This window comes from Oryctolagus cuniculus, chromosome 17 (genome assembly GCF_051225735.1).
Source record: "Oryctolagus cuniculus isolate XC-2025 breed Fujian yellow rabbit chromosome 17, ASM5122573v1, whole genome shotgun sequence".
NCBI lineage: Eukaryota > Metazoa > Chordata > Mammalia > Lagomorpha > Leporidae > Oryctolagus > Oryctolagus cuniculus.
In genome coordinates, this window is record NC_142883.1 from 49672131 (window position 1) to 49697632 (window position 25502).

General features: G+C 60.8%; 3 protein-coding genes and 1 long non-coding RNA gene across 6 annotated transcripts in view; 2 read left to right on the forward strand and 2 right to left on the reverse strand.

Moving 5' to 3' along the window:
• SPNS2 (SPNS lysolipid transporter 2, sphingosine-1-phosphate) overlaps window positions 1-1558 on the forward strand; it is a 34248-nt gene extending 32690 nt beyond the window's left edge. For all 3 annotated transcript variants that reach the window (XR_011383633.2, XR_016224246.1, XM_051825348.3), the window contains exon 13: window positions 135-1558. The gene's annotated coding sequence lies outside the window, so the exon portion shown is untranslated. The remainder of the gene's footprint in view (window positions 1-134) is intronic.
• Window positions 1428-15114, reverse strand: MYBBP1A (MYB binding protein 1a). The gene is made up of 26 exons (XM_008270864.5): window positions 14827-15114; window positions 14557-14652; window positions 13991-14074; window positions 13835-13909; window positions 13630-13737; window positions 11044-11219; window positions 10782-10949; window positions 10550-10667; window positions 9508-9797; window positions 9197-9307; window positions 8401-8526; window positions 8142-8309; window positions 7947-8046; window positions 6221-6317; window positions 5952-6103; window positions 5632-5718; window positions 5393-5551; window positions 5134-5307; window positions 4894-5045; window positions 4105-4333; window positions 3882-4007; window positions 3727-3795; window positions 3397-3510; window positions 3161-3262; window positions 2501-2646; window positions 1428-2364 (listed from the first exon to the last, which is right to left on the reverse strand). The coding sequence occupies exons 1-26, from the start codon at window positions 15016-15018 to the stop codon at window positions 1731-1733; spliced, it is 4053 nt and encodes a 1350-aa protein (XP_008269086.4). The 5' UTR covers window positions 15019-15114; the 3' UTR covers window positions 1428-1730.
• Window positions 15115-15219: 105 nt separating this feature from the next.
• LOC138846190 (uncharacterized) lies at window positions 15220-15798 on the forward strand. Its single transcript, XR_011383634.2, has 2 exons — window positions 15220-15358; window positions 15528-15798. It is a non-coding gene; the product is annotated as an uncharacterized LOC138846190 (long non-coding RNA).
• Window positions 15799-16641: 843 nt separating this feature from the next.
• On the reverse strand, window positions 16642-19933 carry GGT6 (gamma-glutamyltransferase 6). Its single transcript, XM_008270862.5, has 4 exons — window positions 19671-19933; window positions 18867-19069; window positions 18667-18780; window positions 16642-18456 (listed from the first exon to the last, which is right to left on the reverse strand). Exons 1-4 carry the CDS (start codon window positions 19799-19801, stop codon window positions 17435-17437), a joined length of 1470 nt encoding a protein of 489 aa, XP_008269084.1. The 5' UTR covers window positions 19802-19933; the 3' UTR covers window positions 16642-17434.
• Window positions 19934-25502: the final 5569 nt, after the last annotated feature.

Below are 25502 nucleotides of genomic sequence, written 5' to 3' on the forward strand. Positions count from 1 at the left end.
AGTGCACATCCCGGGGTCATGGCCCCTGAAGCCGGGCAATAGGCCTGTTTTCCAAACAGCAAGGGAAGCCAATGGGTGGGGGAAGCTTGGAACGGTGCCCAGACCCCTCCCCTGACCTGGATCCCTTTCCCCAGGTGCTGCTGGGACCATGACGACTCCACCCACCTCCCTGACCTGGGAGGTGTCCTCCAGCATCCTGGACCTGCTAGGCTCTCCTCAAGCCGCCTGTGTGACCCATGGCTGGGTCCCCACCCTCTCTGGGCGGGGAATGCTGAGTGGCCCTGGCTCCAGGAGGCCGTGCCCTCGGTTAACCAGGAAGGCTTTGTGTGTTGGAGCCACGCGGCTGAGCGGACTCCTGGTTTTGGGTCTGGGCCACAGGGGCCCTGGAGCCAAAGACGACTGCCTCGAGTGGGATCTCCAGCAGAGCCTGGCCCGCTGCCGACCGATGTGACCTTGGGCAAGTCCCTGCCCTCCCGGGGCCGCGGGGTCAGGGGGCTGGACTTTCCCACGCAGCCTGCCTGCCAAGGCACACTCCACCGCTGGGAAGAGCCACTGGAGTCTATAGCACGCGCAGGAGGGACGGCCCCGACTTCAGGGCGACAGTTCAGGTGCTGAGGCTCCCGAGGGGACACTGGACTCCACCTGGCAAATGGAGCTGGCCACTTGTCCCGGCTGCCCCGGGCTGGCTCTTAGCCTGGCAGGCCTGTGGGTGGGGGCCATCCCAGCAGGGGGCTGGCATCCCCAGAAGGCCCTGGCAGCAGCTGCACACATCTGTGCCCCAGGCGAGACCTCTGGGTTCCTTACTCGCCTCTGTGCGTAGGGCCGTGGCCCTTCGAGCACCTCCACTGTCCACCCCATCCCTGAACCCACTGCTTTCCCCCAGGCCGGGCCTGCGCCAAGGGCAGGGCCCAGGGGACCATTCCCAGAATCTATGGGGCAGGGGCCAGAGCTCTGGCTGCTGTGGCAGGAAGCAGCTATCTGCCTGGCTTCCTCCCTGAGACCCAGCTTCTTGGAGGCCCCCAAACACCAGCTGCTGTAGATCATGCACATGGACACACTCGACAGCTTCCCCAGGCCTTCCCCTCACTCCCATCTGCACCCTTACAGACCCTTACAGCCACGCCCGGGTGCAGCTGCCAGGTTCACACCAGCCCCCCCACCCTTGCTGCACTCAAGGTGCTTCTGGTCGAGGGGCGACCTTGCGGCCAGGAGTCCCCACCAGCTGCCATGGACAATGCTCTCTGCCCCTTAGCACCCGGCCGGCTGTGGCTTCAGTGGTGTGCAAGCTAGTGCCCTGCCCCCACCCTGCCGAGCTCTGGGGCACCCTGGGGGCCTGACCCTCCCCCCAAGACCACCCTGGCTCCCACCTCTGCCTTGGCCGGGGCCCCAGCGATGTTTTCTTGTTGTACAAGAACCAGGTCCAAGTGTTGCCTCCTCTTCCTTCCGGAAGCCAAACTGCTCCTTTATTTTTTAGAGCTGCTCATTGTGAATCTCAGAGTCTTAAGAGAAGCCAAATATATTCCTCTTGTCGACGGAGAAATAAACCTATTTAAATGAGGCCTGTGGCTCTGGTAGCACAGTGGGGGGGCAGGCCTGTCACCTGCACGGCCCCTGCCAGGCCCACGGCGCCGCCCCTCAGGGGCGGAGCCAGAGGCTGCAGCTTGTATTAAAATTACCGTGAAAAAATAGGCGTCTCTGGGGCTGCTGGGGGGGTGGCAGGGGGGTTGTGCTCAGGGCGTTCGCACCTTCGCCTTCTTCTTCTTGGCCCCGCTCTGGAACAGGAGCGGCCCCCTGGTGGACAACGACAGCCTGGCCTTCTTCCGGGGCAGGGCCGACTGGGGAGACTTGCCGGAGACCCCCTTTTTGGGAAGGGCCTTGGGACGCTGCTTTTCACCTGCAGGCTCCGTGGGGGACGCGAGAGCGGCTCCATTCACCTGGGCTGGCTTCTGGGGCTTCGGGGTCCTGGCCGGGGTGGCAGCAGGGGCGGGACGCTGCTTTTTACCTGCAGGCTCCGTGGGGGACGCGGGAGCGGCTCCATTCACCTGGGCTGGCTTCTGGGGCTTCGGGGTCCTGGCCGGGGTGGCAGCAGGGGCTGGACGCTTGGCAGGGGGTGTTCCGTTGACCTGGGCCTGGGCAGGAACTTTGGCCTTCGTCTTCTTCCTCTTCTTGCCTGTGCTGGGGGGTGGGTCTGCAGCAGCAGCCGCTGGCTTGGCTTCCTTGGGCTCCTCTTGTGCGGCTTCCTCAGACTTGCGTTTCTTACGCTTCTTAGTCTCGGGCAAGAACCCCTTCTTCTTCCGCTTCATGCTAACAGGGCTCTGGGGAGCCCTGGGGGCTTCTTTGGCATCCTTCTCCTGCTTGGGGCGCCTGGAAGGAAGGGAACAAGGTAAGAGGAGCGTCCAGGGACGACAGGAACCACTGCCGCTTGGTGGTCGCAGGGGACCCAGGCCACCTGGAGCGTGTGCCGCCCCTCCCCAGGGTGGAGCCTCCCGCGGGCACTTACTGAACCCCCAGGCTCTTCATGGCCTGCCAGTACAGGTCACATAGGCGGCTGGAGCTCCCCGACTGTGGCCCCTTCTGCCAGCTCTGTGCCAGGTTCTGCTGGCCCTGCAGCACGCCCAGGAGCCCGGTGAGGTCCACAGTCAGCTTCTGCGGAGGCAAGAGAAGGCTGGGGCTCTCCCCGGATCCCGGCCCTGTCCCCCAACTCTTGCCCAGGTACTGCCTCTCCAACAGCCCCCGGTGCGCACTGGGACCCTCAGCCACTCCTGCAAATCCTGGGTCTTTCTCCACTGGGGAGGAAATGGGGTCGGCCGGCCGGAGCCCCCCGCACAACAGCAGCTTCTGAGCCTTGCCTGATGCTAACACCGCTGAGCCCGGACTCCTGCCCCCTCCAAGTGCTGTGCTGGCCCAAACCCTGCTCACCCCTCTTTTAGGCTGTGACCAGCACCTCCTCCCGGGGCACTGGGAGCTGTAGACCCCACCCCTCCGTGCCTCCAGGTGTGCCACCCTGACACCTGGGACCAGCCCCAGCTCGGCTCAGCTCCTCACCGCCCCTCCCACTAGCTCCAGCCATTCCTGGGGCTTCTCATGCCACTCCCACTCCCACCCTCCCGACACCGGCACCGCCTGGCCCAGGCAGGGTCCCACAACCGCCCAGGCTCACCTCGTGACTGACGGCCCTGAGGACACTGTTGAGCAGCTCCAGGGACGACCGCTCCTTCTGCTGCTCAGACTTGGTCTGTGCCGTCCCCAGGGCCCGCAGGTTCTGGGCAAGAGAATGGGGTCACTTCCTTGCACCCCCAAGAGTGACCCAAGACCCTCCCGAGGAAGATGGAAGCCAGAGGGAGGAGTGTCCCTGAAGACGGCCAGATCCCAAGGCCCCCTCCCTGACGGCCGTACCTCAGTGAGCCGCGCCACGACCTGGCCTATCAGCTGCCTCCACTCGTGGTCCTCAAAGCACTGCTTCAGCTCCCGCATGGTCAGAGTCCTCTGGAGCAGCAGACAGGCCTGGACCTGGGACAGGGACAAGGCGGTCATCAGGGGCTGCTGCCAGATGAGGGGGACACCGAGGCCTGGGGCAGAGCCTCAAATGCCCAGTGTCCTCCATACAGTTCCCAGTGTGCACCCCCAAGTGCTCCGCCCCCTTGGCACTGCGGGTGGGTGCTGGGCCACAGCAGTACTCTTGGGTAACTAGGCAGGCCCTGGGCTGGGATCCAGGAAGTCGCTTACCTGGTTGTGAGGCCGTGTTGAACCTGCCAAGTGCTGGACCAGGGCCGGGAGCAGGCTCTTACAGATCACCTGCGGGGGGCAACAGGGACCATAAGGTGGGGACCAGGCTGGGCAGGGGTGTGGGGGAGGTGGCCAGAGGTGGTGCTGGCACTCACCGGGTAGCGGGAGAAGAGACTGAGGAACATGGGAACGGTCAGCGGGCTGTTGCGCTTGGTCAGGAACGAGCTCAGTGCGGCCGAGTACACCGAGGTCACGCGGTTCAAGTCCAGGCAGCTGGTAGCCTGGGCCAGGTCAGAGAGCTGGGGTGAGACCAGGAGAGTCCGCGAGAGTCACAGCCCCGCTGCCCCGCTGGTGGCGCCCAGGGCGGCACGCACTCACCTGCGGGCTTCGGGTCTTGGGCTTCTTCTGGCTCTTCTGCGTGCACTTCTCAGCCGGGCTGCCCTTCAGCACCCGCAGCAGGTAGAGGGAGCCATTGAAGTGGTAGAGGGCGACGGAGGAGTCGGCCTGGCGGCCAGCTCGCTGCACCAGCTGCTCCAGCTGCGTGTGCACGGCCTCCGCACGGCCACCCACGTCCTGGCAGCAGCGCCGCGCGCGGAACAGGTGGTCCCTGTGGGAGGGGGCTGAGCTGACCACCTTGCTCTCTGCCCAGCAGAGCCAACCCGAGGAGAGGGATCTCAAGTCCCTTTTCACTGGTGGGGAAGAGACCCAGAAGAAATGGGATTTGACCAAGGCTGCAGAGGGGACAGGCCTGGCCCCGGGCTCCCATCTGCACTCCTCTGCTGTGGGTCAGTGGACTCCAGCTCTAGACACGAGTCCAGGGCCTGTGTGCTCAGAACCCACCGTGGACGGCAGGCTGGGGACAAAGTGGGGACACTCGTCTGCACACACGGATGCTGGGCCGGCATGGGCTGTGTTGGAGGTGACTGGCAGTGACCCTCCCTCTCCTCCGCCCCCTCCCCAGGCCGTGTTGGCATTGGTTGTCTCTCCGATGCCTGCAGCTGCTCTCGGCCTACAGTCAGCCCTTCCAAACGCTTTTCCGTCCCAGACCCCTGCGTGTGAGGACCTGTGTGCCTCTAGGGCTGCAGTGGCCGGGGTTCACGCCTTGGCCCCCCGGAAAGCCCAGCTCTCTGGAGCCCCGGGAGCTCCCACCCGCCCCGCGGCGCTCACGTGAAGATGCGGGCTGTCTTGTGCAGCAGGTCACGCTCCTGCTTGCTGCTGCCGCCGCTGCACCGGATGATGCTCAGCAGCGGCTCGATCAGCTCCAGGACCAGGGGGTGCTCGGGCTGCTTGGTCACCAGCACCTCGACCAGGTCCAGCACCTGCGGCCGGGAGGGGCGGGTGAGCCCACGCACAGCCGGGGCCGGGGAGGGCGCCATGGGGCTGGGCGCCGGGGGGCTGGCTCCTCACCCGGATCTGGAAGTCCCGCCGGAGCGCCTTTTCCTTCTGCAACTTGTTCTTCTCATCCCGCCGCGCCTGGATGCGCAGCTTCTGCTCGGCGAAGAGGCTGGCGAGGTTCTGGTCCAGCGCCATCATGGCGTCATCCCCCAGCTCCTCCCCATCGTCCTCACTGTCCGCGCCACCCTGAGGGGAGAGGCCCACGGTCAGCCTGGTCGTGGAGGGCACGTGGCAAACACGGCCTCGCGCCGACCCCCGGCTCCCTGCTCACCAGCGCCTTCCCGGCTCGCAGCACTTCCATCAGCTGCTCCCGGAAACCCGGGTCCACATCCCCGTCGCGCTCCTCCTCCTCGCTCTCGTCCTCGTCCTCCTCGTCCTCGTCCTCTTCCCCCTCACTCTCCGAGTTCTTGTCGTCATCCTCGTCCTGGTCCTGAGAGGCCAGAGTGTCACCCTCCCCTCTGCCCCTGGGCCTGTCCGCAGCTGCCCCCCGGGCCCTGCCCCCTCCAGCACCTCCACACTCCTCGCTTGCTTCCCAGCGGCGACGTCGGTCACCACCACGTTGTCGTCCGCATCCTGGCCGCTCTCGGGGTTCACCACCTACGAGGAGACCAGGACGCTGCCCTCTCTGCCCCCCTCAAAGTGCTGGGCCTCTGGCCGCCTGCCCCGCTCAGGCGCTGTCCACAGGATGCCGAGAGCAGGCTGGCACGGCAGCTCAGACTCTCAGGCCACGGTGAAGAGGCCAAGGGGGCAGTGATGTGGCCTCCACAGAACAGACCAAGGTACTTGGCGAACCCCACCATGGGATCCGTTTCCCAAGGGCCCCAACTCACAGCCAGGATCAACTGCAGGGCCCGTGGAGTCAGGTGGGGGCAGATGTGGCCAAACACACTCCGGGCCACCTGGCGCATCAGGTGGCTGGGCTGCGCCAGCAGGGACAGCAGGATCTCCACCATCACCTCCACCCACGGCGGCTCCTGGGTGCCTGCAGCGGGGAGAGGGCGGAGCTGGGCAGGGCGCCGTGGACCTAGCTGAGCCCCGGGTCCCTCTCATGCTTTTTTGGCTGTGCCCTGCCCACCCTGGCCCAGGAGCTGTGACCCACTGATGGCCTTGGAACGGGGTCGCTGGGCCTTCTCCTCCATGCTCTTCTTGATGCAGGCCTGGATGTCCCCGAGGAGGTCACAGCTCTCTGTAGGAGACTGTAGGCAAGGCAGGACAGAATCAGGGGCCTGGTCCTGCTCCCAATCCTTACAGACCTGGGTGAGAGGCTGGCCCGGCTGTCACCAGGGGTCCAAAACAGAGAAGTCTGCAGCATCAGAGCTGCGCTTTTGCGCACCTGCGATGCAGTTACATGACCCACCAGTGCCCAGCAATCAGTCCCCAGGTTCCTCGCAGGCCTCCAGAGAGGCCTAGCCTGACAAGGCCAGTGAGAGGCACCAGGAAGACCACTCACAATTCCGAGTTATCCCTGGCCTGGCACCTGGCTCTGCATGAGGCCAGTCACTACCTGCAGTCCATCTCGTCAGGATGGCTGGGTTCCAGGCCCAAGCCCGAAAAGCAGTGTGACCCGTGATACCCAAAAGGCGGGCCTTTTCCTTATGCCCCAGTGGGCAGCTCTAACACTGGAGCCCGTGGCCAGGGCCGTACTGCAGCCTCCTTTCCCCAAGGCCAGAGCTCCCAGGGCCTGGGACAGGCTCTCTGCACCTGCTCTAGAATCATGGGGCCCTGCTGCTCCCCAAGAACTGGCAATCAGTGCTGCGAAGGGCACAGAGGCTGGACTGTACCCACACAACCCGTCCCCAGGCTGGGCTCATGCTGCCCACGGCCTAGCAGCAGAAACCGCAGGCAAGGAGGGACCTGGCTGAGCGCACGACGCAGCCCTGGGAAACCTCCACTGAGACCCAGGCTCAGAGCGAGGCAGCAGCAGCGAGGGCTGGGTGGTGCCGGCACTGAAGCTCCAGGAAGCTGGAATCTCCTTGCTGGAAAGCATGGGCAGGGAGCCAGGGGCCTGGGGTACTCTGCTGGGAGAGGCAGCAGTCCTAGCCCACGACACTGTGTGAGACACAATGCTCCTGGACCCCTGTGGGGAAACACCCATCCCAGCCTTGACCACCAGCTCTGTGTGGGGGAGGGGGGGATGTAAAACAGGACTCCAGGGCTGGCACCCCAAACTGTAGCACCAGTTCAAGTCCTGGCTGCTCCACTCCCAATCCAGCTTCCTGCTAATGCACCTGGCAAAGCAGGGGGAATGGCTTAAGTGCTTGGGCCCCGGCACCCACATAGGAGACCCACAGAGAGTTCTAGGCTCCTGGATTTGGCCTGGCCCAGGCTGGGCATTTGTGGCCACTTGGGGAGTGAACCAGAAGATGGAAGGGCTTTCTCTCCCTGTCACTCTTTCAAATAAAACAAAATAAAAACAAAAGCAAACCAAACCCAGGATCCTACCACCGGTTCACAGGCAATGTCTCCGTGGGGGTGGGGCCTCCCTCCTGGGGGGGGAGCAGGACTCCTCCCTTCACAGCTAGCGCCTCTGGGGAGGCTCTGTGGGGTGGGCAGACTCCCGGCTGACAGCTGTGTGGCACTGGGGAGGCTGCCGTGCCTGTTTCTCCACCTTGTTTCAGGGTGGCGGGGCTCACGCAAGACAACGTGCGCAGAGAGCACAGATCCCCAGCGGGAGCCCTGGCAGCAAATGGAGATTTTTCCCTGGGTTCTCATCCCAGCCAGAACAGGGTTCTGGGAAACCTCCCTACTTCAAGTCCCCAGAGCCATCCCTGGTCACCCAGACAGCCCCGAGTCACCCAGGCCCCTTCCCTGCCAGACCGCAGTACCTTGAATAGGTTGATGCCCACCAGGAGCAGCAGGTGCTGGAAGGCAGTGGCCTTGGCCTCTGAGGAGCGGGCCTCCAGCTCCTTCAGTGTCTGTAGCATCCTGGGGGAAAAGGTCATGGTCACGGTCACGCTCTCAGGCCATCCCACCAGTCACTCCTGGGGTCCCCTCCCACTTCCCAGGTCCCAGGTTCTCACTGGTCCCAGGCCTCGCGCTGCTCCGTCGTGAAGGGCGTCACAAGGGCCACGTTGCGGCTGTGGTTTAGCAGCGTGTTTGCCAACTGCACCAGGCGGTAGGTCCAGGACTGCCCGCCTGGGCCCTGGGCTGCCGCCTGCTTGAGCTGCGTGCTGAGGGCCTGGAGCAGGCTGCACAAACAGTGGGGTGAGGTCACAGGGCGGCCCGGGGACAGCCACCTCCTCTCCCCCCACCCCCATCCCCACGCCGGCCCAGGCTCACCTGAAGAAGGCACTGCCGATGACCTCCCGGCCCCGGGTGTCCAAGGGCGGAGAGAACTGCTGCTTGGTTTCTGGGATCTGGCCGGTGGGCTTCTTTGTTTTGAAGAACGAGTGGAACAAGCAAAACCTGCGCCAGGAGAGCACAGGCTTGTTGCCTTTTTTCCAGGTCTATTGTATTGTTATTTACTGGAAATGCCAAGCAGTAGAGAGAGAGAGGTATCTTCCATCTGCTGGCTCACTCTCCAAATGGCCAGGCTGAAGCTAGCAGCCTGGAGCTTCATCCAGGTCTCCCACTTGTGTGGCAGGGGCCCAAGCACTAGAGCCATCACCCACTGCCTCTCAGAATACATGAGCGGGAACCTGGATTAGAAACCTAGTATCCAGGACCCAGATCGGCCCGATGTGGGATGTGGGCGTCCAAAGTGGTGGCTAACCCGCTGCGCCCTGCCATGCATTTGCATAGTCTCCCCCGGGAAGACAGCACTGGGCCAAGCAGAGCTCCTCCCTTGGAACCAAGGCAGGCGCAAGGCTGCGTAGCCACGGTGAAGCCACATCATCACGTCTGTGAACGTAGCGAGGGGAAAATGAGCCTCGGCTCCATGCCCGGCCCAGCTAAGGCAGGTGTCGGGTAGGCACAGGCTTTCCTGAGCCCGAGGCCCCTGCAGCCCTGTACTCCCAGGCTCCCGAAGAATCCCCTACATCTCTCTGTGCCGGGCCCCACAGACAACTCGCCGTGAAGGCTCCTGGCTCCAGGGGGGCCCACCCAGAAGAGGCCAAGGGCCCGAGCACGTCTGTACCTGGCCAGCTGCTCGATCAAGGCCTCCTCCTTCTCCTGCACTAAGTGGTCCACCAGGTTGACCATGCGATGGATGATCCATTTCCGCAGCCGGAACACAGCTCGCTCAGGCCTGGGGCGGGAGTCAAGGTCATGTTTAGAGATGGCAGAAACACGCCACCCCTTGGTGTCCCCGACAGGTAACCAAGGTCCCCCTGCATGGGACCACGTGAGGACACTGAGGCCACCTTCGAGAGCCAAGGCCCTCCTCTCCCTCCCTTCTGTGGTATGGGGCCACAACCCTATGGGAGGGAGGGTCCCGGGCCCACTCACACGTGGGGTGTGGTGTCCTGGGCTTTCTTCTGGCTGTTGGTGCTGAAGTCAACCAAGGAGTCCATGTCGGGCTGGAGAAGCATGCCCTGCAGCCAGGCCACATAGCCCTGCAGGGCACGGGGGCTCAGGAACCGCAGCACACGCCAGAAGGTGGGCACGACGGGGAGGCCTTGGTTGGTGACGGACGAGAAGGCCACCAGCACTGTCAGCTGCCGCTCGGGGTCATCCTGGCTTCCCTCCAGAAAGGCGTTTACGAAGTCGGTCATCTCAGGAACAAACCTGTACTTGTTCTGGAGACACGAGAGTCAGGCTCAGTGCTGGCCCCACCAGCCTCTTCCACGGCAGGTTTAATCCCAGGCCCAGGGGCTCCCCTGCCCCTGTACCCAGCTAGGCTGTGCCTAAACTCTCTGTAGCTTCCCCATTGCTCTGCTCCACCACTGCCCGATGCTACGGCCTCCTGACGCCTGACTGTGGGTGGGGTCAGGCCGCTTTCCTGGCCAGCCAAGACCACCCGGAGTCCACACCCCATTAGGCCAGCTCGTGGCAGTCACCCTGCTCCCATACATCCTATCAGCCAGGGGTCGTAAGCCCCGTGCTTTCGTGCAGCAGCTTGTCTGGCCCAACACCCTCTTGGGCAGGGCTGTTCCTACTATAGTTTCATACAGGAGGGACTTGGAGCAGAGAAGCCCAGCAGTAACTTCGCAGTCACAGGACCCCGCGTGGCACGAGCAGGCGGTCTGGCTTCTCACTGCATGCTCGCAGCCACCGATCGGCTGTCTGAACCCGGCCCGCGCCCAGGAAGTAAGAATGACTCTCCGAAACCCGCTGCGAAGACTAAGCGTGCGGCGGGAGACAGCAGCCCCACGGGAACCGCGCACCGGCAGCACCACTGTGCTCCCTGTGGCAACGCCAGCTGGGCGTGGGCGGTCTGACCACCCCCTACTTCCAGTCAGAGGCAAAGGGGTCCTGGCAGGTCACCTCACCCCGAGGGCAGTGACGCCAGGCCCCAGACGCCAGGTCCTCCACAGAGGAGGGCACCCACCTGGACTGTGATCGAGTGCTCCCCGAAATAGCGGATCAGGTCCCCCCGCAGCACCAGCTGCAGCTGCTCCTTGGACAGCAGGGGCAGGGCCGTGCCCAGCAGGCGGAAGCACATGTAGCTACAGGGGAGCAGGATAGAGTGCAGTCAGAGCCCTGCTTCCCTGGCTGGGCCTCGGGTGACGCCCCTGCCCCCCAACAGACGGGGAAGACCCCAGGACAAGCGGCGCACGCACCTGACCGGCCAGAGCTGCTTCTGCAGCAGCCCCTGCTCCACAACCTGCTTCCAGAAGCGAGGAAACTTGTCCTCCTCCAGCGCCAGCTGCAGCATGCCCAGGGCCACGGCGGGCAGCCGCTGCTCCTTCTTCACGGAGGCGGCAGCCGTCTTCAGCACGTCCACCAGCCTGCGGCCCACAGGGCGTAGGGGTGGCTCAGGGCCAGGCGCCCGGGGCAGCGGGGACACCGCGGGGGGCCCTGCTCCACCCGCCGCCCTCACACCTGGGGATGTTCTCGTCGGAGAACAGGTTGACAGAGCCCATCATCTTCTCCAGCTTTGTGGGCACCTTCTTCCGGGCCAAGAGGAAGAGCGCCAGGTGCTCCGGGGAGCTGAGCACCACATCCAGGTCGGCCTTGAGCACCTTGGGCAGCATCCCCTGCAACACGGCCTCCGGCACCTACGGCAGGCACAGGCACAGGCTCAGGCACAGGCTCAGGAGGGCAGCATCCTTATCCTCCATATTACTCTCCCTGGGGGCGTGCCCTGCTTCCTGGGCCTGGCTGCCTGCACACAGCCTGTCTCGGGGGAACGGCCACTGTCTACCCCCGGCCTCAGGATCCTTACAGGCCATTCCTTATAAACAGCTCAAACTCCCAGAAGCCGGGTTTTTAACAAGCACCCCCTGATGCCACCGGCCTGGAGGTGCCCTTGGACTTCTCCCTTCCCGAGGTTTCTGAGCCACTTCTGACACAAGGAGCTCTGAGCCAAACACTTCCTGTGGGGAACATGCCAGTCCCTGCCCTCTCCTACAGCGGCAAAGGGCTCCCTACCCCAGGTTCCCAGGTAGGGCAGGGGCGCCCCCAAGGGGCCAGCCTTGAGCACACAATAGCAAATGAGCCTAATGCCCTGCCGCGTGCAGGGCCCTGTTCCAGAGCTGCGCTGCCCAACCAGACAGCCGCCAAGCACTTGCAACGGGGAACGGGCAGGCATGCTGCCTGGTGGTTGAGACACCTCCTCCCTGTCGCAGTGTCTGGATTTGATAGGATACCCAGCTCCCGACTCCGGCTTCCTGCTAGTGCAAACCTCAGGAGGCAGTGGTGATGGCTCAAGTGACCGTGGGCCCCTGCCACCCACGAGGGACACCTGGGTTGAGCTCTCAGCTCCTGGCTCTGCCCTGGCCCAGGCCCAGCTGTTGCTAGAATTTGGGGACTGAACCACATGTGATAAAGTCAAAAGAAAGTTTAACCTGGATGGAATGCGTTAAAAGTATAAAACGACCAGTTTCTGGACTTAATATGATAGATTATAAATATAAAATATCAACGATTTTTCAGATGGCACGTCACAATGAGCTTTAGGTATATACAAGACTAATGACATTACTCAACTACATGTTACTTTTTAGCTTTCCCCAGATGCTTACTAACAAAAGTTTGCAGAAAATGGAATTGAAAGGTGAGTTTATGGGGCCAGCAGTGTGGCATAATAAATAGGTAAAGCCTCAGCTGGCTCCACTTCCCATCCAGTGCTCTGTGAAAGCAGTGGAAGCTGGCCCAAGTGTCTGGGCCCCTGTACCCACGTCATGGGAGACCTGCAAGAAGCTCCTGGCTCCTGATTTTGGGGAGTGGGATAGCAGATGGAAGACCTCTCTGGCTTTCCCTCCCTAACTCCTTCAAATAAATAAATAAATCTTAAAAAAAAAAAAAAAGAGGTGAGTTTATTTTGGCACAAAACATTTTCTTTTTTCTTTTTTTGACAGGCAGAGTGGATAGTGAGAGAGAGAGACAGAGAGAAAGGTCTTCCTTTACCTTTGGTTCACCCTCCAATGGCCGCTGTGGCCGGCGCACCGCGCTGATCCGAAGGCAGGAGCCAGGTGCTTCTCCTGGTCTCCCATGGGGTGCAGGGCCCAAGCACTTGGGCCATCCTCCACTGCACTCCCTGGCCACAGCAGAGAGCTGGCCTGGAAGAGGGGCAACCGGGACAGAATCCGGCACCCCGACCGGGACTAGAACCTGGTGTGCCAGTGCCGCTAGGCGGAGGATTAGCCTGTTGAGCCACGGCGCTGGTTGGCACAAAACATTTTCAAAATCCACATACATGGGGATGTGTTAAAAAGTTCACGGAATATGTATCTTAATGAAGGAAAATATATATAAATTGTATCAAACTGTATTTTCATATACCATCTTGACTAAACTTTCTACTTTCAAATAAGCTTTCTAAAAGTTACAGACAGTAACAGATATATCCTATATTGAGTCTCCCATGTGGGTGCAGGGGCCCAAGCACTTAGGCATCTTCCACTGTTTTTCCCAGGCCACTAGCAGGGAGCTGGATCCGAAGTGGAGCAGCCGGGACTTGAACTGGTGGCCACGGGGATGCTGGTATCGCGGGAGACAGCTTAATCCCCTGCGCCATGCTGCGGGCCCCTCAACTTCCACATCCCTTAAGATATGTTGATTTACTTCTTTGAAAAACAGAATGAGACAGACATGGAGAGACAGAGATCTACTGCTGGTTCACTCCCCAAATGGCCTCAGTGGCTAGGGCTGGGCCAGGCGGAAGCCAGGAGCTAGCATTCCAAGCAGGTCTTCTGCGTGACCGTCAGGGACTCAAGCACTTGGGCAGGCCATCGTCACTGCCTTCCCAGGCGCATTAGCAGGAACCAGATGGGAAGCAGAGCAGCCAGCACTCAAACAAGGCCTCTGATATAGGATGCTGGCATTGCAAGTGGTGGCTTACCCGCTGTACCACAGCTTTAAGAAGGACCCTTGTGTGGAACAGGGCTGGCCTAAAGCCTCCTCATCCACTACGACATTTCCACATCGGGCAGTGTCACCCAAGGCCCAGAGCCGGGAACCCCTTACCTCAGAAAGGATGTCCACCAGGGCCTTCTGGGGCTGCTCCTGAAGGTGGTTGTGGTGCTGGGCCAGGGTCTGCAGCAGCTTCACGGACTTCATCAGTGCCTCCTGGTCCTGGGACGCACACAAGGGCACGGGGTATGAGCAGGGCGTATGGCCCCCCAACACTACCATGCCAGTCCTTGCCCCATTGTGTTCCCAAGATCCTTACCTTCACCAGACGGCCCGACTGAAAGAGGGCTAGCACCCCAAACAGGTTTGCAAAGAGACTGGGTCTCATCGTGGCCTAGAAAAAGATTCCAGGCCCAGGTGAGCCAGGCCCAGGACCCCCCATCCCCGCCACCCCTGCACCCAGCCCCCCGGTCACCTTCGGCACCGAATCCAGCCCGTATTTTTCTTGGATCTGCTGCAGGATGCTGCACAAGGGGATGTCTTCAAAAGACTGCAACAGCTGCCAGGGGCGGTGGCAGGAGGAAGAGAGGGGCTCAGGGCGGTGGCCCAAGCGCGCCAACCTTCTCTGTTTCCTGGAAGCCTGGGGTCCCCACCCTCCCCCTCAAAGTCCTCTCTGAAGCTGCTCTCACACACCCGAACCCTGCCTCTCTACCCCTCCTCCACCAGGGCTTCTAGGCTGCTGAGAGCCCCCAGATACCCTCACCGCCTGCGACTTCCACGTCCAAGTTCCTCGCACAGCGCCCGAGGGGGCTGAGCGCCCTGGGCCTTGCCGGAGCCGACCCCAAACCTCCGCACTCCCAGCAAGTGCACCCCAAAGCTGATCAACGCACGGACCATCACTTAGTCCCACTCACTCCCCATTCCACCTGCCAGGACCTCTCGGCAGGCAGGCCCTGCTCCCACCTCCTCCACGTTAGGCCGGCCTCCCATTGGCTCAGCCGCCCCGACCGGCACGGCCTTCTCCGCCGGTAGCACCCTCACCTGCGCTAGGGCCAGGCTGTAGCAAGGCCGAACGTTTTCTCGTCCCACCCCGAGCCCAGTGATCAGCCGCTTCAGAGCGTATTTCATCTCCGACCCCTGTGAAAGCAAGCGCATCGTTACCGACGAACGAGGACAAGCACCAGCCTGCCCTCGCCCCACCCCCCCCCCACCCCGGCATCCAGGACCGCGAAGCACGTGCTCTGTCCGGCCCCCGTGCCCCGTCCCCGAGCAGGGACGCCCGTGGCGCCACGGCCCCGGCCGCCGCCATACCCTGGGCCTCGTGCGCAGGTACTCCAGCAGCTTCTCCGTGGCCTCCAGCCGCGTCTGCTGCTCCGGCTTCGCGATGTCCCAGAAGAAGTCCAGGAACTCGCGGCTGTGCTTCAGCAGGCCGCGGCGGTCGGCTTCCGCCACCGCCTCCGGAGACATCGGCTCCGCGAGCTCCTGATCCTCCATCTCCGCCATGCTCCCGAAACACGTGTGCGGCGCAGACCGTCGCCTCCGGGTCAGGTCGCGGCGCCTGCGCACTGGATCTGGCGCCGGGGCGGGGCAGCCAGGAGGGAGGCGGGGCCTGGGAGGGCAGTCCTTCCGCCCTTCCTCCTCTTTGCTCTTCCGCCCTCACTGGGGCGGTAAATCCTCGCCCTGCAGCCCCAGGCGCCCTGTCGGCTTCGCGGCTCACTCCAAATCTGGGGTCTCAGGGGAGCACATCGATCCTCTAGTCCGAGAGCGGCCCCTGGGCTCCAACATGAAGCCACCCAGGAGTGAAACCACCCAGGAGTTACTGATTCCTGAGCGCCTACATTCGGTAGGCTGGGCTAGGCGGTGGTAACAGGGCCCCTGCTGAGCAAGTAGACAGATATATTTTAAAAAGATAATTAGGGAGAAAATAAAGAAGGAATGCAGGGGTCAGAGGGAAACGCACTGCACCTGTTTACTGGTGTAGTAGCCTAAGCTTCTCCCACCTGTGGCCCTAGCATCCTGTATGGGCGTCATGAGACCCAGCTGCTCCTCTTCTACTCCAGCTCCCTGCTACTGCGTCTGGGAAAGCAGTGGAAGATGGCCCAAGTCCTTGGGCCCCTGCACCTGCGTGGGAGACCCGGAAGCTCCTGGCTCCGGATCCGCCCAACTCCAGCCATTGTGGCCATCTGGGAAGTGAACCAGCAGATGGCAAAACTTTCCCTGTCCCTCTCTAACTCTACCTCTCAAATAAATAAGGTCTTAAAAATACCATCATGCTACTCACAACAGCAGTTTAAAACTTGTGAATTATTAAAAAAAAAAAAAAAGACCCCATGATTTCCTAGGGCAAAGATTGAAGGGGACAAAAATCCCAGGAGGGACCTAAGCAGTGGAGGAGCAAGGCTGCACAGGATGGCAGGATGGGGTGGTCCTGCAGTTTCTTACGCAGGGGCCAGCACCGGTCACATGTGCATTTCTCGGGTTATTGTGGCTGGCACTTGTGTGGTGGGCGATGGACTACAGGTGGTCAAAGGCAGGAACAGGAACTCCAGTTGGAGACAATGATGTGTGGGTCCCAGGCAATAGGACAACAGGTCAGATACTGGCTAATTTGGAGCTGGCCAGGGTAAGCAATGGATTATTACATGTTGGGGAAGAGGAAAAGAGAAGAAAGCCAGGTTTGGGACTGAAAGAACTGTGTGGATTGGGGTGCCATGGGAGAACGGGTTGGGGGGAGATTCTCTTTGGGGCTGGGGAGAGGCGGGGAGGGAGGGTTCTGTGAAATCAGAGATGCCTTTACCATGGGTGGTGAGGAGGGTGCTGGTGGCCGTGCCCATGGCCTGAGCAGCTCTTTCCAGAGCGCCCTTGTCCAGCTCCAGCCCCATGTACAGGAACCCCAGGGCACCTCCTTCTCAGCCTCTCAATGGCTGCCCTGCTCGGTTCTCAAAAGTGAAAGTGACAGATTTACCTTGCAAACGCAGTGCACAGGAGGTAGCTGATGAACAAAACAGGGAGAAGCTGAAAGCCGCCAGTGCAGGCCATGGCCGTCTCTGGGGACTGGTCACTCGTGCTGCCCCTAGGAAGCCCTGGACGGCTGATGGAAAGTGAACCAAGAAGCAGGAAGGGGACTTGGCATCCCGGAGACTTGACCTTTATTTTGTGTCCAGTCCAGCTGAGGGAGAGCCGCCCAGGGCGGCTTGAAGGGGAGGATGGGGGATGCCAGCAGGACACGCAGCCTGCCTGCCCTGCGCCACTGGGGCTCAGAGCCCAGGCAGGGGCTTGGTGTTCCTCCCTTTGTCCCAGAGCTGGGTGGATTAGCCCTTGGCTGTTTGCTCTTTCCTCCTAATCCTCAGGTTCCTTAGCTGATAAAAGAGCCAGAAATTGCATCCACTGAGAATGTTTTGAGCCGGCGCCGCAGCTTACTAGGCTAATCCTCCGCCTTGTGGCACCGGCACACCGGGTTCTAGTCCCGGTCGGGGCACCGGATTCTGTCCCGGTTGCCCCTCTTCCAGGCCAGCTCTCTGCTGTGGCCAGGGAGTGCAGTGGAGGATGGCCCAAGTGCTTGGGCCCTGCACCCCATGGGAGACCAGGATAAGCACCTGGCTCCTGCCATGGGATCAGCGCGGTGCGCTGGCCGCGGCAGCCATTGGAGGGTGAACCAACAGCAAAGGAAGACCTTTCTCTGTCTCTCTCACTGTCCACTCTGCCTGTCAAAAAAGTTAAAAAAAAAAAAAAAAAAGAATGTTTTGAAGAATGACTGAGCTGGCCCCGGATGCCAGAATTCTCATCCAGGTCACTGACTGGGCCAGAGGTTGTGGACTGAGCCAGCAGTGAGAACATGATTGATACACAGTCTTAAGGCACTTGACTTGCTGGCTTCTGCCCCCAGGCCTGAGACAACTCTGCTCCCTACCAGCCCCCCTTAGAACCCCTGGAAGGGGCAGCAGCCACTGGGGACACTGGACACGTGGGCGTGTTCTGCATGGGCGGCCACCTGGAGCAGGGTCCCTTGGCCACAGGTCCTGGGGTTCGCTGTTGGTCCATGCTGGTGCTGGGTTTGGGACCCTGCAAGATGGCTGAGCAAGGCGTGAGTCATGGCTTTGGCCATGTGCGGGGTCCCTGAAGCCACCAGCCCTAATACATCGGCCTCCATGTCGTCCGAGCTGCTACGGAGGATGAGGGGGCAGGCCCAGGTGCTAGGTGCAGATCTGGCCACCAGGTTGCTGAGCAGGATCCCCGTGCTCGGGGACAGGTGTCCCGAGCCGAAAGAGCCATTGAGGGAGGAGGCGAGAAGAAGCACAGAGCCACTGCTGTCCACGGAGGCCAGGACGCTGCTCCCAGGGGTCCTGGCAGTTTGCAGGAGCGGTGGGCAGGGGTTGGGACTGGGTCCCCCTGAGTGTAGGACTGCTTCCAGCTGGGTCAGCAGTTCTGGGCCAGCTGAGGGGCTGGGCGTGGTGAGCAGGAGGCCCTGGGGCACGGGTAGCTGCAGTGCCGGCTCCAAGGTGGGTATGGGCCACACTGAGGGCACCTCCAGCCCCAGGTCTCCGGCCAGCAGGCTCAGGAGGGCATCCCTGGCAAGGGCTGGGGTGGGGGCAAGCGCTGCCCTGCGTAGCACAGCTGCCAGCTGTGGGTTGGTGGCTCTGGCCCCAAGGCCCAGGGGGGTCCCATCAGCATGGCAGAGCAGTGGACAGAGGCCCTTTGTGCCCTGGGCCGCCAGAGCCCTTGCCAGAGTTGCATCCACCGTGAAGCCCTCTTGAGCCAGCTTGGTGGGCCCCAGCAGCAGATGTGGCCAGGACAGATGGCCAAAGCGTGCATGCAGCAGGTGCAGGGTAGGCAGAGTCGCGGGCAGCCCCAGGCCCGGGGCCAGCGTCTGGGCTGGGCCTGACGTCAGGGCAGTCGAATTGCCTGAGGAGCTGTTGAGGAAGAGGCCCCAGAACGTGGCACCTGCGAGGAGACAAAGGAAGCGCCCAGGGGTCGGGGCAGTTCCAGGTGAGGGGTCACAGACTTGTCTGAGGGCCAGGTTAGTGACAGAGTTTGAGATCAGGGGTTAACTCAGGGCTCCCAGTCTGGGTCCAGCCTGGGGGTCAGGGCTGCTGACCGCCAGAGACCACCGAGGCCCTGGTGGGGTAGCTGTCTGGCGTCTCGGTCACTTACCTAGCCCTGTGGCATGAGGGTGCACCACTGCCAGGCACAGAGCGGCGCCCACTCCGGCGTCCACGACGTTTCCCCCTGCAGTGAACAGCTCTCGGCCCAGCTGGGAGCATTCAGCTGCAGCGAGGAAGGTACTATCATGGGGGGGCCCAGGACCAGCGACCCCCGCCCGGGCGCCTCCCTGAGCTGCCCCCGGCGCTGACCTGCAGGGCTGATGATGGCACCGTGGTGGTAGACGCCAGGGCGATGGGAGTGGCCCCCAGGGGGAGGGGCCGCAGAGTCCGAGGCTGCTGCCGAGCCGCCCCTAGTTCCGAGGTGCCTGACAGCCAGGGAGCAGGCAACGGCCAGCAGCAAGAGGGCGGCCGCTATTCGGGCCCAGGCTCCTGGAAGCCCACGGAACTTGTTCCTGCGGAAAGGGGCGTCCTGAGCCAGGGCTGGGCAGGGGGGCACTGGAGAGCTCCAAGAGAAGCCGGGAGATGGTCCCCCAAATGTTTGCTTTTACAAGAGGAGTATGGCTTTGCCAAGGACACGAGGGGGTCCAGGCAGAGAGCCCAGCGTGGGCAAAGCCATGGAGGTGGGGAAGAGCTTGGGGAAACTGAGGCTAGCTTGGGAGGGAGTGCCTGGAGAGTCAGGGTCAAGCCAGTTGGGAGGCCCCGAGGAAGGCTTGACAGGTGGGGTGGTGGTGGTAGGGCATGAAGCAGGGCCCAGCCAGGTGCAGGCCCCTGTCTGCCTGGAAGGTGTCACCCGTGCTGGGGGTGGGGTCTGCGACCTGTGGCAGAGCAGCAGACAGCCCAGGGACTGGCTTGGTACAAATGTCCCTCCAGACTCAGGGACCTTGGATGGACTGGTTTAGGCCGGGTCTGGGACTCTGGCCCAGGGTCCCCCACTCAGCAGGAAAGTCCCTGGAGCTGAGCCAAGCACAGGGCTGCCTGGCTGCCCTTAGGGGCTCCGGACAGAGGGACTGGCCAGCCTCCGACCCGAGAAGCCCAGATCCCTCCCTGACTCACCCAGCGGCGTCCTGGGGCCTCCAGGGGTTGGGAACCAGTGGCTCTGCTGTCTCTTCTTCCTCTTCCTCCTCCAAGCTGGGCTCCCAGAGCTGTAGCTTCTGGTAGAACACCGGCTGTGCGGCGGGTTCCATGGCCTCCCTGCCAGCTCCAGCCCTCCTGCCCTCCTGCCCACCAGCCTTTCCACTGAGACACGGAGGCCCGGCCCCAGTGGGCGGGCTGGAGGTGTGGTGACCTTGGGAAGGTGGCGTCAGAATCTAGAACAGGTCTGGGCAGGGTGCAGGCAGGGAGGTAGCAGGGAGCCTGGCCCATTAGGACATGAGCCCGAGGGGCTCTCACGACAGGTTCCCAGCGCAGCTGCCTCCCAGGAGTCACAGCTCCGGGAACTTAAGAAGCCCAGCCCTATGGCCACCCGCCTTGCCACCCCAGACGCCTGCTGGGCCCCTCCCCTTGGGGGAGCAGCCCGAGTTCCTGGTCCGTCCAGACTCCAGTCCAGGGACTGGGGACTTGACTTAGAACTACAGCTCCATGGGGGAATCTGCTCTCTGGCTGGGGTCAAGGTTCAGCCCAAGGCTACTGGGAGGTCACAGTTTTACTGTCTGAGGATCACTGCTTGGGTTGGCAAAGGCAACACCCTGGGCACGTCAAGTGGCTCTTGTCCAGCAGGTGGCGCCATCGCCTAGAAACCATGAGTTTTCTTGACCTTTCCCCTGGGATCCCAGACAAGGCCCTAGTCTGTGGCCAAGCAGCTCTTCCAGTGTTTGTGACAGGCCCACATTGGAAACTGCCCAAGTGCCCATTATCATCCCAGTGAACGCTGTCAGTCGCACCCTGGGATACTCTGCTGCCATGAGAGTGGACCACTGACAATTAGGTGCAAGAAGAAAGTGGACCTGAGCAAAGGGCACACACGCTATGCGCTTCCTTTATGGGGCAGGAAGTCCAGAGGCCGGCAGGGCTGCTCTCTGCTCCTGAGGGCGAGTGGAGGAGGACCAGGTGGTGCTGCTTGTTAATCTAGGGTTGGTTCCTGGTTGTGTGGGTGTGTTTTGATAAAGCATCAGGCTGTGCGTTTATGAGCAGGGCACTTGTCAGCATATGGCATGTCAATAAAAATATTGCTTAGAGAGCTCAGGTGTTTTCTTCAGGAGCATAGCAACCTCACACAGCAGCCGTCCTCTCATCCTACGTGTTCCTCCAGCCACTTTCCCTGCTCACGGCCTCGCCCTCTGCTGTCACCTGGGGAGCTTGGTAGGCAATGCGGCAGGGCCCCTCTCCCAGGGGTTCTGGCTGGGGTGGGGGCGGGGGTGGGGAAGGGGCAGGGAATGGCTTTCCTAACTCCCAGGTGCTGCTGAGGTCATAATCCCGGAGCCAAATGTTGAGTAGTTCCAGGCTCCAAAATCAGGACACCTGCAGTCTTCACGGCCTTGCCGCCCATCCCCCCTCCTTAGTCTGCTGCAAGCCAATTCCCATCCCCACGCCCCAGAGAAACCTTCACTCTAGATGTGGGGACTTCTTGGACCAATAAAAAAACAAGGGGGGGGACATTTGGCTCAGTGGCTAGGGGGCCACCTGGGACACCTGTGTAATGTATCGGAGTGCTAGGATTCCATGCCAGGTCTCGCTTCCTGCCTTTGGGGAGTGAAGCAGAGAGTGGGAGATCTGTCTTTCAAATAAAAAGTGTAAAAGCCAAAGCCATCACCGAGAGCCAGCAGCGCTGGCTTGCCACCTTCTCAGGGGCCACTGGTGGTTGTGGGGGGATCACAACGAGAGTCAGCACTCACCTCATGCAGCAATTCGATTCCACTTCCTGTCAGCCCGTTGCGGGGAGGTTGGACCCTCGGGATGAAGGCCAGTCCTTCCTTCCTGGACTGCAGCTGAACCCCGCCGAGGGCTGCCCCCAGCTCCCGCCCCAGCCTCAAGGCTCCCCTTCTCCACAGTCATGGCTCTTGGCCCCTGCCCTCCCAGCCAGCAGCCCTCTGCTCTGCCCAGCTCTTTGGGACCAAGGCCTCCTGCCCGGGACCTTGCCCTACATAGTCTTATTCCTGCGACTCTCTGCCGGGGCAGTACTGCTGGTTAGCAAAGCTCCAATTCCATGCCAGATGGGCTCTGGGGCCGAGTGGCTTTCAGGCTGAGGCAGCCGCAAGGGCATATGGAGTCTGTCTGGGGAGGCTGCCGGGCAGTGGCTGGCATCGGTTTCAAGAGACCCGAATGTGGCCCGGTGTCTGCCCATGACCCGCTGTGTGATGTCAGGAGAGCTGTTTAAGCTCCGAGTCTTGACTCCAGCTCTGTAAAATGGGATAACAATACCCATCCTTCCAGTCGTGGTGAGGGTTGAGCAAGAGTTACCTCTTGGGATGCTTGCAGATCTGCATGCCTCGTTCCAGTCCTGGTTCCTCCTCTCCTGACCCAGTTTCCTGCTCACGCACATCCTGGGTGGCAGCAGATGGCTCAGGTACTTCCATCCCTGACACCCATGTGGGAGACCTCCCAGCTTCGACCTGGCACAGCCCTGCCCCTTACTTGTTGCAAATATTTGGGGGTGAGGGCAAACCAGCAGATAAACAACCTCTTTCTCTGTCTCTTTGCCTTTCAAATAAAATGAAAAAATAAGTAATTAAAAAAGATAGGGAAAAGAGCAACTAGGCCAGGGTTTAGTAAAGGATAGACCCTTCGAAGAACCTGAGTTCCTTTCTCTGTTTTTCGGGCACCAGTCTCTCCCAGTGCTGAATGGTACGGGGAACCCCGCCCCCTGCAACTGCCCGGGGCATGCATGTGCACACACACGCTGTGTTATCCTGGCAAGCTTAAAAACAAAAAAACAAAAAACACGCTCCCACCCAGACAGACCAATGGAATCATTAAATCAGAACCTCTGGGTTGGTGCGGCAGCCACAGAACTCAGCTGCAGTGACTTAAACAAAAGCACCCATCTTCTGGCCCCTCTTTCTGCCCCAGACCCACACGGATGGAAACAGTGTCTCGGAGAGTCGGAGCCCTAGCCCTGCAGTCCTTAGAGCTCCCCAGGTGAGCCTATGGGCAGCCAGGTGAAGAGGAGGGCAGCTGTCGCTGCTAATGCCCCAGGGATGGGCTTGGCAGACAGACACTCACACTGGGCGGGGGCACAAGCAGCGCAGGGCTGATGAGCCCTCGTCTACCCAGTACGTCCTCCTGCAGGCTGGTGCTCCCTCCACCTAGAAAGGATCCCAGACAAGGAAGGGGACTGGCCAGCAGCTAGCACTTCTACAATCTGTGCAGGCTCCAGAAAGCACAGAAAGGCTCCTGTCTGTCCTCTCTGGCTCAAATCTGCTCCATGTTTGTCGTATCAAAGACTTGTCCCAGTTGATGTTTCTATAACGTCATAGTGCCGGCCCCGTTGGAGCTCATCATTTCTGAATGCCATTATGGTCTGTTAGAACGGGGACTCTGATGGTTACTTGATAAAGGGGAACTTGAGCTCTACAGAGTTCATGGTGGGTCTGGTGGAATTCTTAACCCAGGCATGGCTATGTGCACGCTTTCTGAGAACGCAGTTGGGGGAAATAGCCCAGCAATGATTGTGACCTTCACTTTGTTTCTCAGAGTAGGAGCCTCGATCCTAATAAGAGCCAAGTGGGGCCGGTGCCGCCGCTCACTAGGCTAATCCTCCGCCTAGCGGCGCCGGCACACCGGGTTCTAGTCCCGGTTGGGGCGCCGGATTCTGTCCCGGTTGCCCCTCTTCCAGGCCAGCCCTCTGCTGTGGCCAGGGAGTGCAGTGGAGGATGGCCCAGGTGCTTGGGCCCTGCACCCCATGGGAGACCAGGAAAAGCACCTGGCTCCTGGCTCCTGCCATCGGATCAGCGCGGTGCGCCGGCCGCAGCGCGCCGGCTGCGGCGGCCATTGGAGGGTGAACCAATGGCAAAGGAAGACCTTTCTCTCTGTCTCTCTCTCTCACTGTCCACTCTGCCTGTCAAAAAAAAAAAAAAAAAAAAAAAAAAAAAAAAAGAGCCAAGTGGAACTTTCGGGAGTGCTTCCTCCACCAGCATGCCTCCACAGAGGAGTTGCCAAGGCACACTCTGCCACCAAGGGCTTGGAAGCTGAGGGGCACTGATCCCTGCCATGCTTCAGCGTACGTCAGTGGTCTGTGTAATGCCAGACGGGTGTTGGGACATGACAGCAGGTGTAGTCCAAAGAGGTAACTCACATTGCAGCTGCTACTCCAGGGGCTTCTTTATTGCGGAAAGTCAACACAGCCCCTGGAAGATGCAGAGTCCAGAAGCCGCTGGTTTTCCCCTGGTTAGGGCAGACTGCACCTAGGCAGTCTTGCACAGGGATTTGGCGACCCAGCATGTATGGCTGAGTGTAGGGATGTGAACGGCGGCAGCTGGTGCCGACAAGTGGAGACAGCGGGGCCTTCATCAGTTGTCTGCACTGTCATTCTGAGCACTGGCGCTGGCCGCTTAGCCTGTGAGCAGTCCCCCAGTGGGGCCTCCTCCTCATCCACTTTCTGTGCCCACACACCAGGCATAAACTTCTTTTCTATTTCATTCTTTGCAGACAGCTAATGACACTGATGAGCACACATACTTCCTGGGGTCCCTGCAGGGCAGCTGAAACCTTCTGCAGCTTGTAGCAACAGAGCACACGGGCACCAGCTCTGAAAACCGGAGGGCAGGAGGCGATCTGTGCACCCGGACCTTGCTGGCTCCCAGGAAGCATCTTAGACCCAGCCCCAGAGTGGAGGAAGTTCAAGTCCAGTAAGAGGTCATTGTTCTGTCAGTCACTTCTATAATAGTGACTGTTTTCTTTCCTTCTTTCCCTCCCTCTTCTCTTTTTTTTTAAAAAAATGTTTACTTATTTATTTGAAAGTCAGAGTTACACAGAGAGAGGAGAGGCAGAGAGAGAGAAAGAGAGAGAGAGAGAGAGAGAGAGAGAGTCTTCCATCCGCTGGTTCACTCCCCAATTGGCCGCAATGGCAGGAGCTGTGCCGATCCGAAGCCAGGAGCCAGGAGCTTCTTCTGGACCTCCCACGAGGGTGCAGGGGCCCAAAAACATGGACCATCTTCTATTGCTTCCCCAGGCCATAGCAGAGCTGGATCAGAAGTGGAGCAGCCAGGACTCGAACCAGCGCCCATATGGGAAGCTGGCACTGCAGGGGGCGGCTTTACCTGCTATGCCACAGCACCGGCCCTCCCTATCTCTGTTTATTCATCTGAAAGGCAGACTGACAGAGAAAGGATCTTCTATCCTCTGGTTCACTCCCCAAATGGCCACAATGGCCAGGACTGGTCCAGACTGAAGCCAAGAACCTGGAAATCCATCTGGACCCCCTACATGGGTGACAGGGGCCCTAACACTTGAGCCGCCTTCTGCTGCTTTCTCAGGTGCATTAGCAGGGAGCTAGATAGAAGTGGAGCAGCCAGAACTCAAGATGGTGCTCAGACAGGGGGACGTAAGCTCTGGAGGTGGTGGCTTCCAGTAATGTTTTTAACAAGATTTTTGTCAATTCTTTGTATTTATTTATTTTTAAAAATTTTTAAAGATTTATTTATTTATTTGAGAGGTCAAGCCACAGACAGAGAGAGGGAGAGACAGAAAGTTCTTTCATCCGCTGGTTCACTCCCTGAATGGCCACAATGGCTGGAGTTGGGCCTATTTGAAACCAGGAGCCACGAGCTTCCTCTGGGTCTCCTACGTGGGTGCAGGGGCCCAAGCACTTGGGCCACTTTCCTCTGCTTTTCCCGGGCCATTAGCAGGGAACTTGTTCAGAAGTGGAGCAGCTGGGACTCGAACCAGTGCCCATATGGGATGCCAGTGCCACATGTGGAGGCTCAGCCTACTTACTACGCCACAGCACCG

Coding starts and splice junctions, on each gene's coding strand:
- MYBBP1A (XM_008270864.5), bottom strand. CDS start 15,018: ATGGCGGAGATGGAGGATCAGGAGCTCGCGGAGCCGATGTCTCCGGAG. Junction 13,738..13,834: donor AGTCGGGCCGTCTGGTGAAG/GTAAGGATCTTG, acceptor TGTGCGTCCCAG/GACCAGGAGGCACTGATGAA. Junction 9,308..9,507: donor CAGGACACCACACCCCACGT/GTGAGTGGGCCC, acceptor CTCCCGCCCCAG/GCCTGAGCGAGCTGTGTTCC.
- GGT6 (XM_008270862.5), bottom strand. CDS start 19,801: ATGGAACCCGCCGCACAGCCGGTGTTCTACCAGAAGCTACAGCTCTGG. Junction 19,070..19,670: donor AGGCCCCAGGACGCCGCTGG/GTGAGTCAGGGA, acceptor CCCTTTCCGCAG/GAACAAGTTCCGTGGGCTTC. Junction 18,781..18,866: donor TGCCATCATCAGCCCTGCAG/GTCAGCGCCGGG, acceptor TCCTCGCTGCAG/CTGAATGCTCCCAGCTGGGC.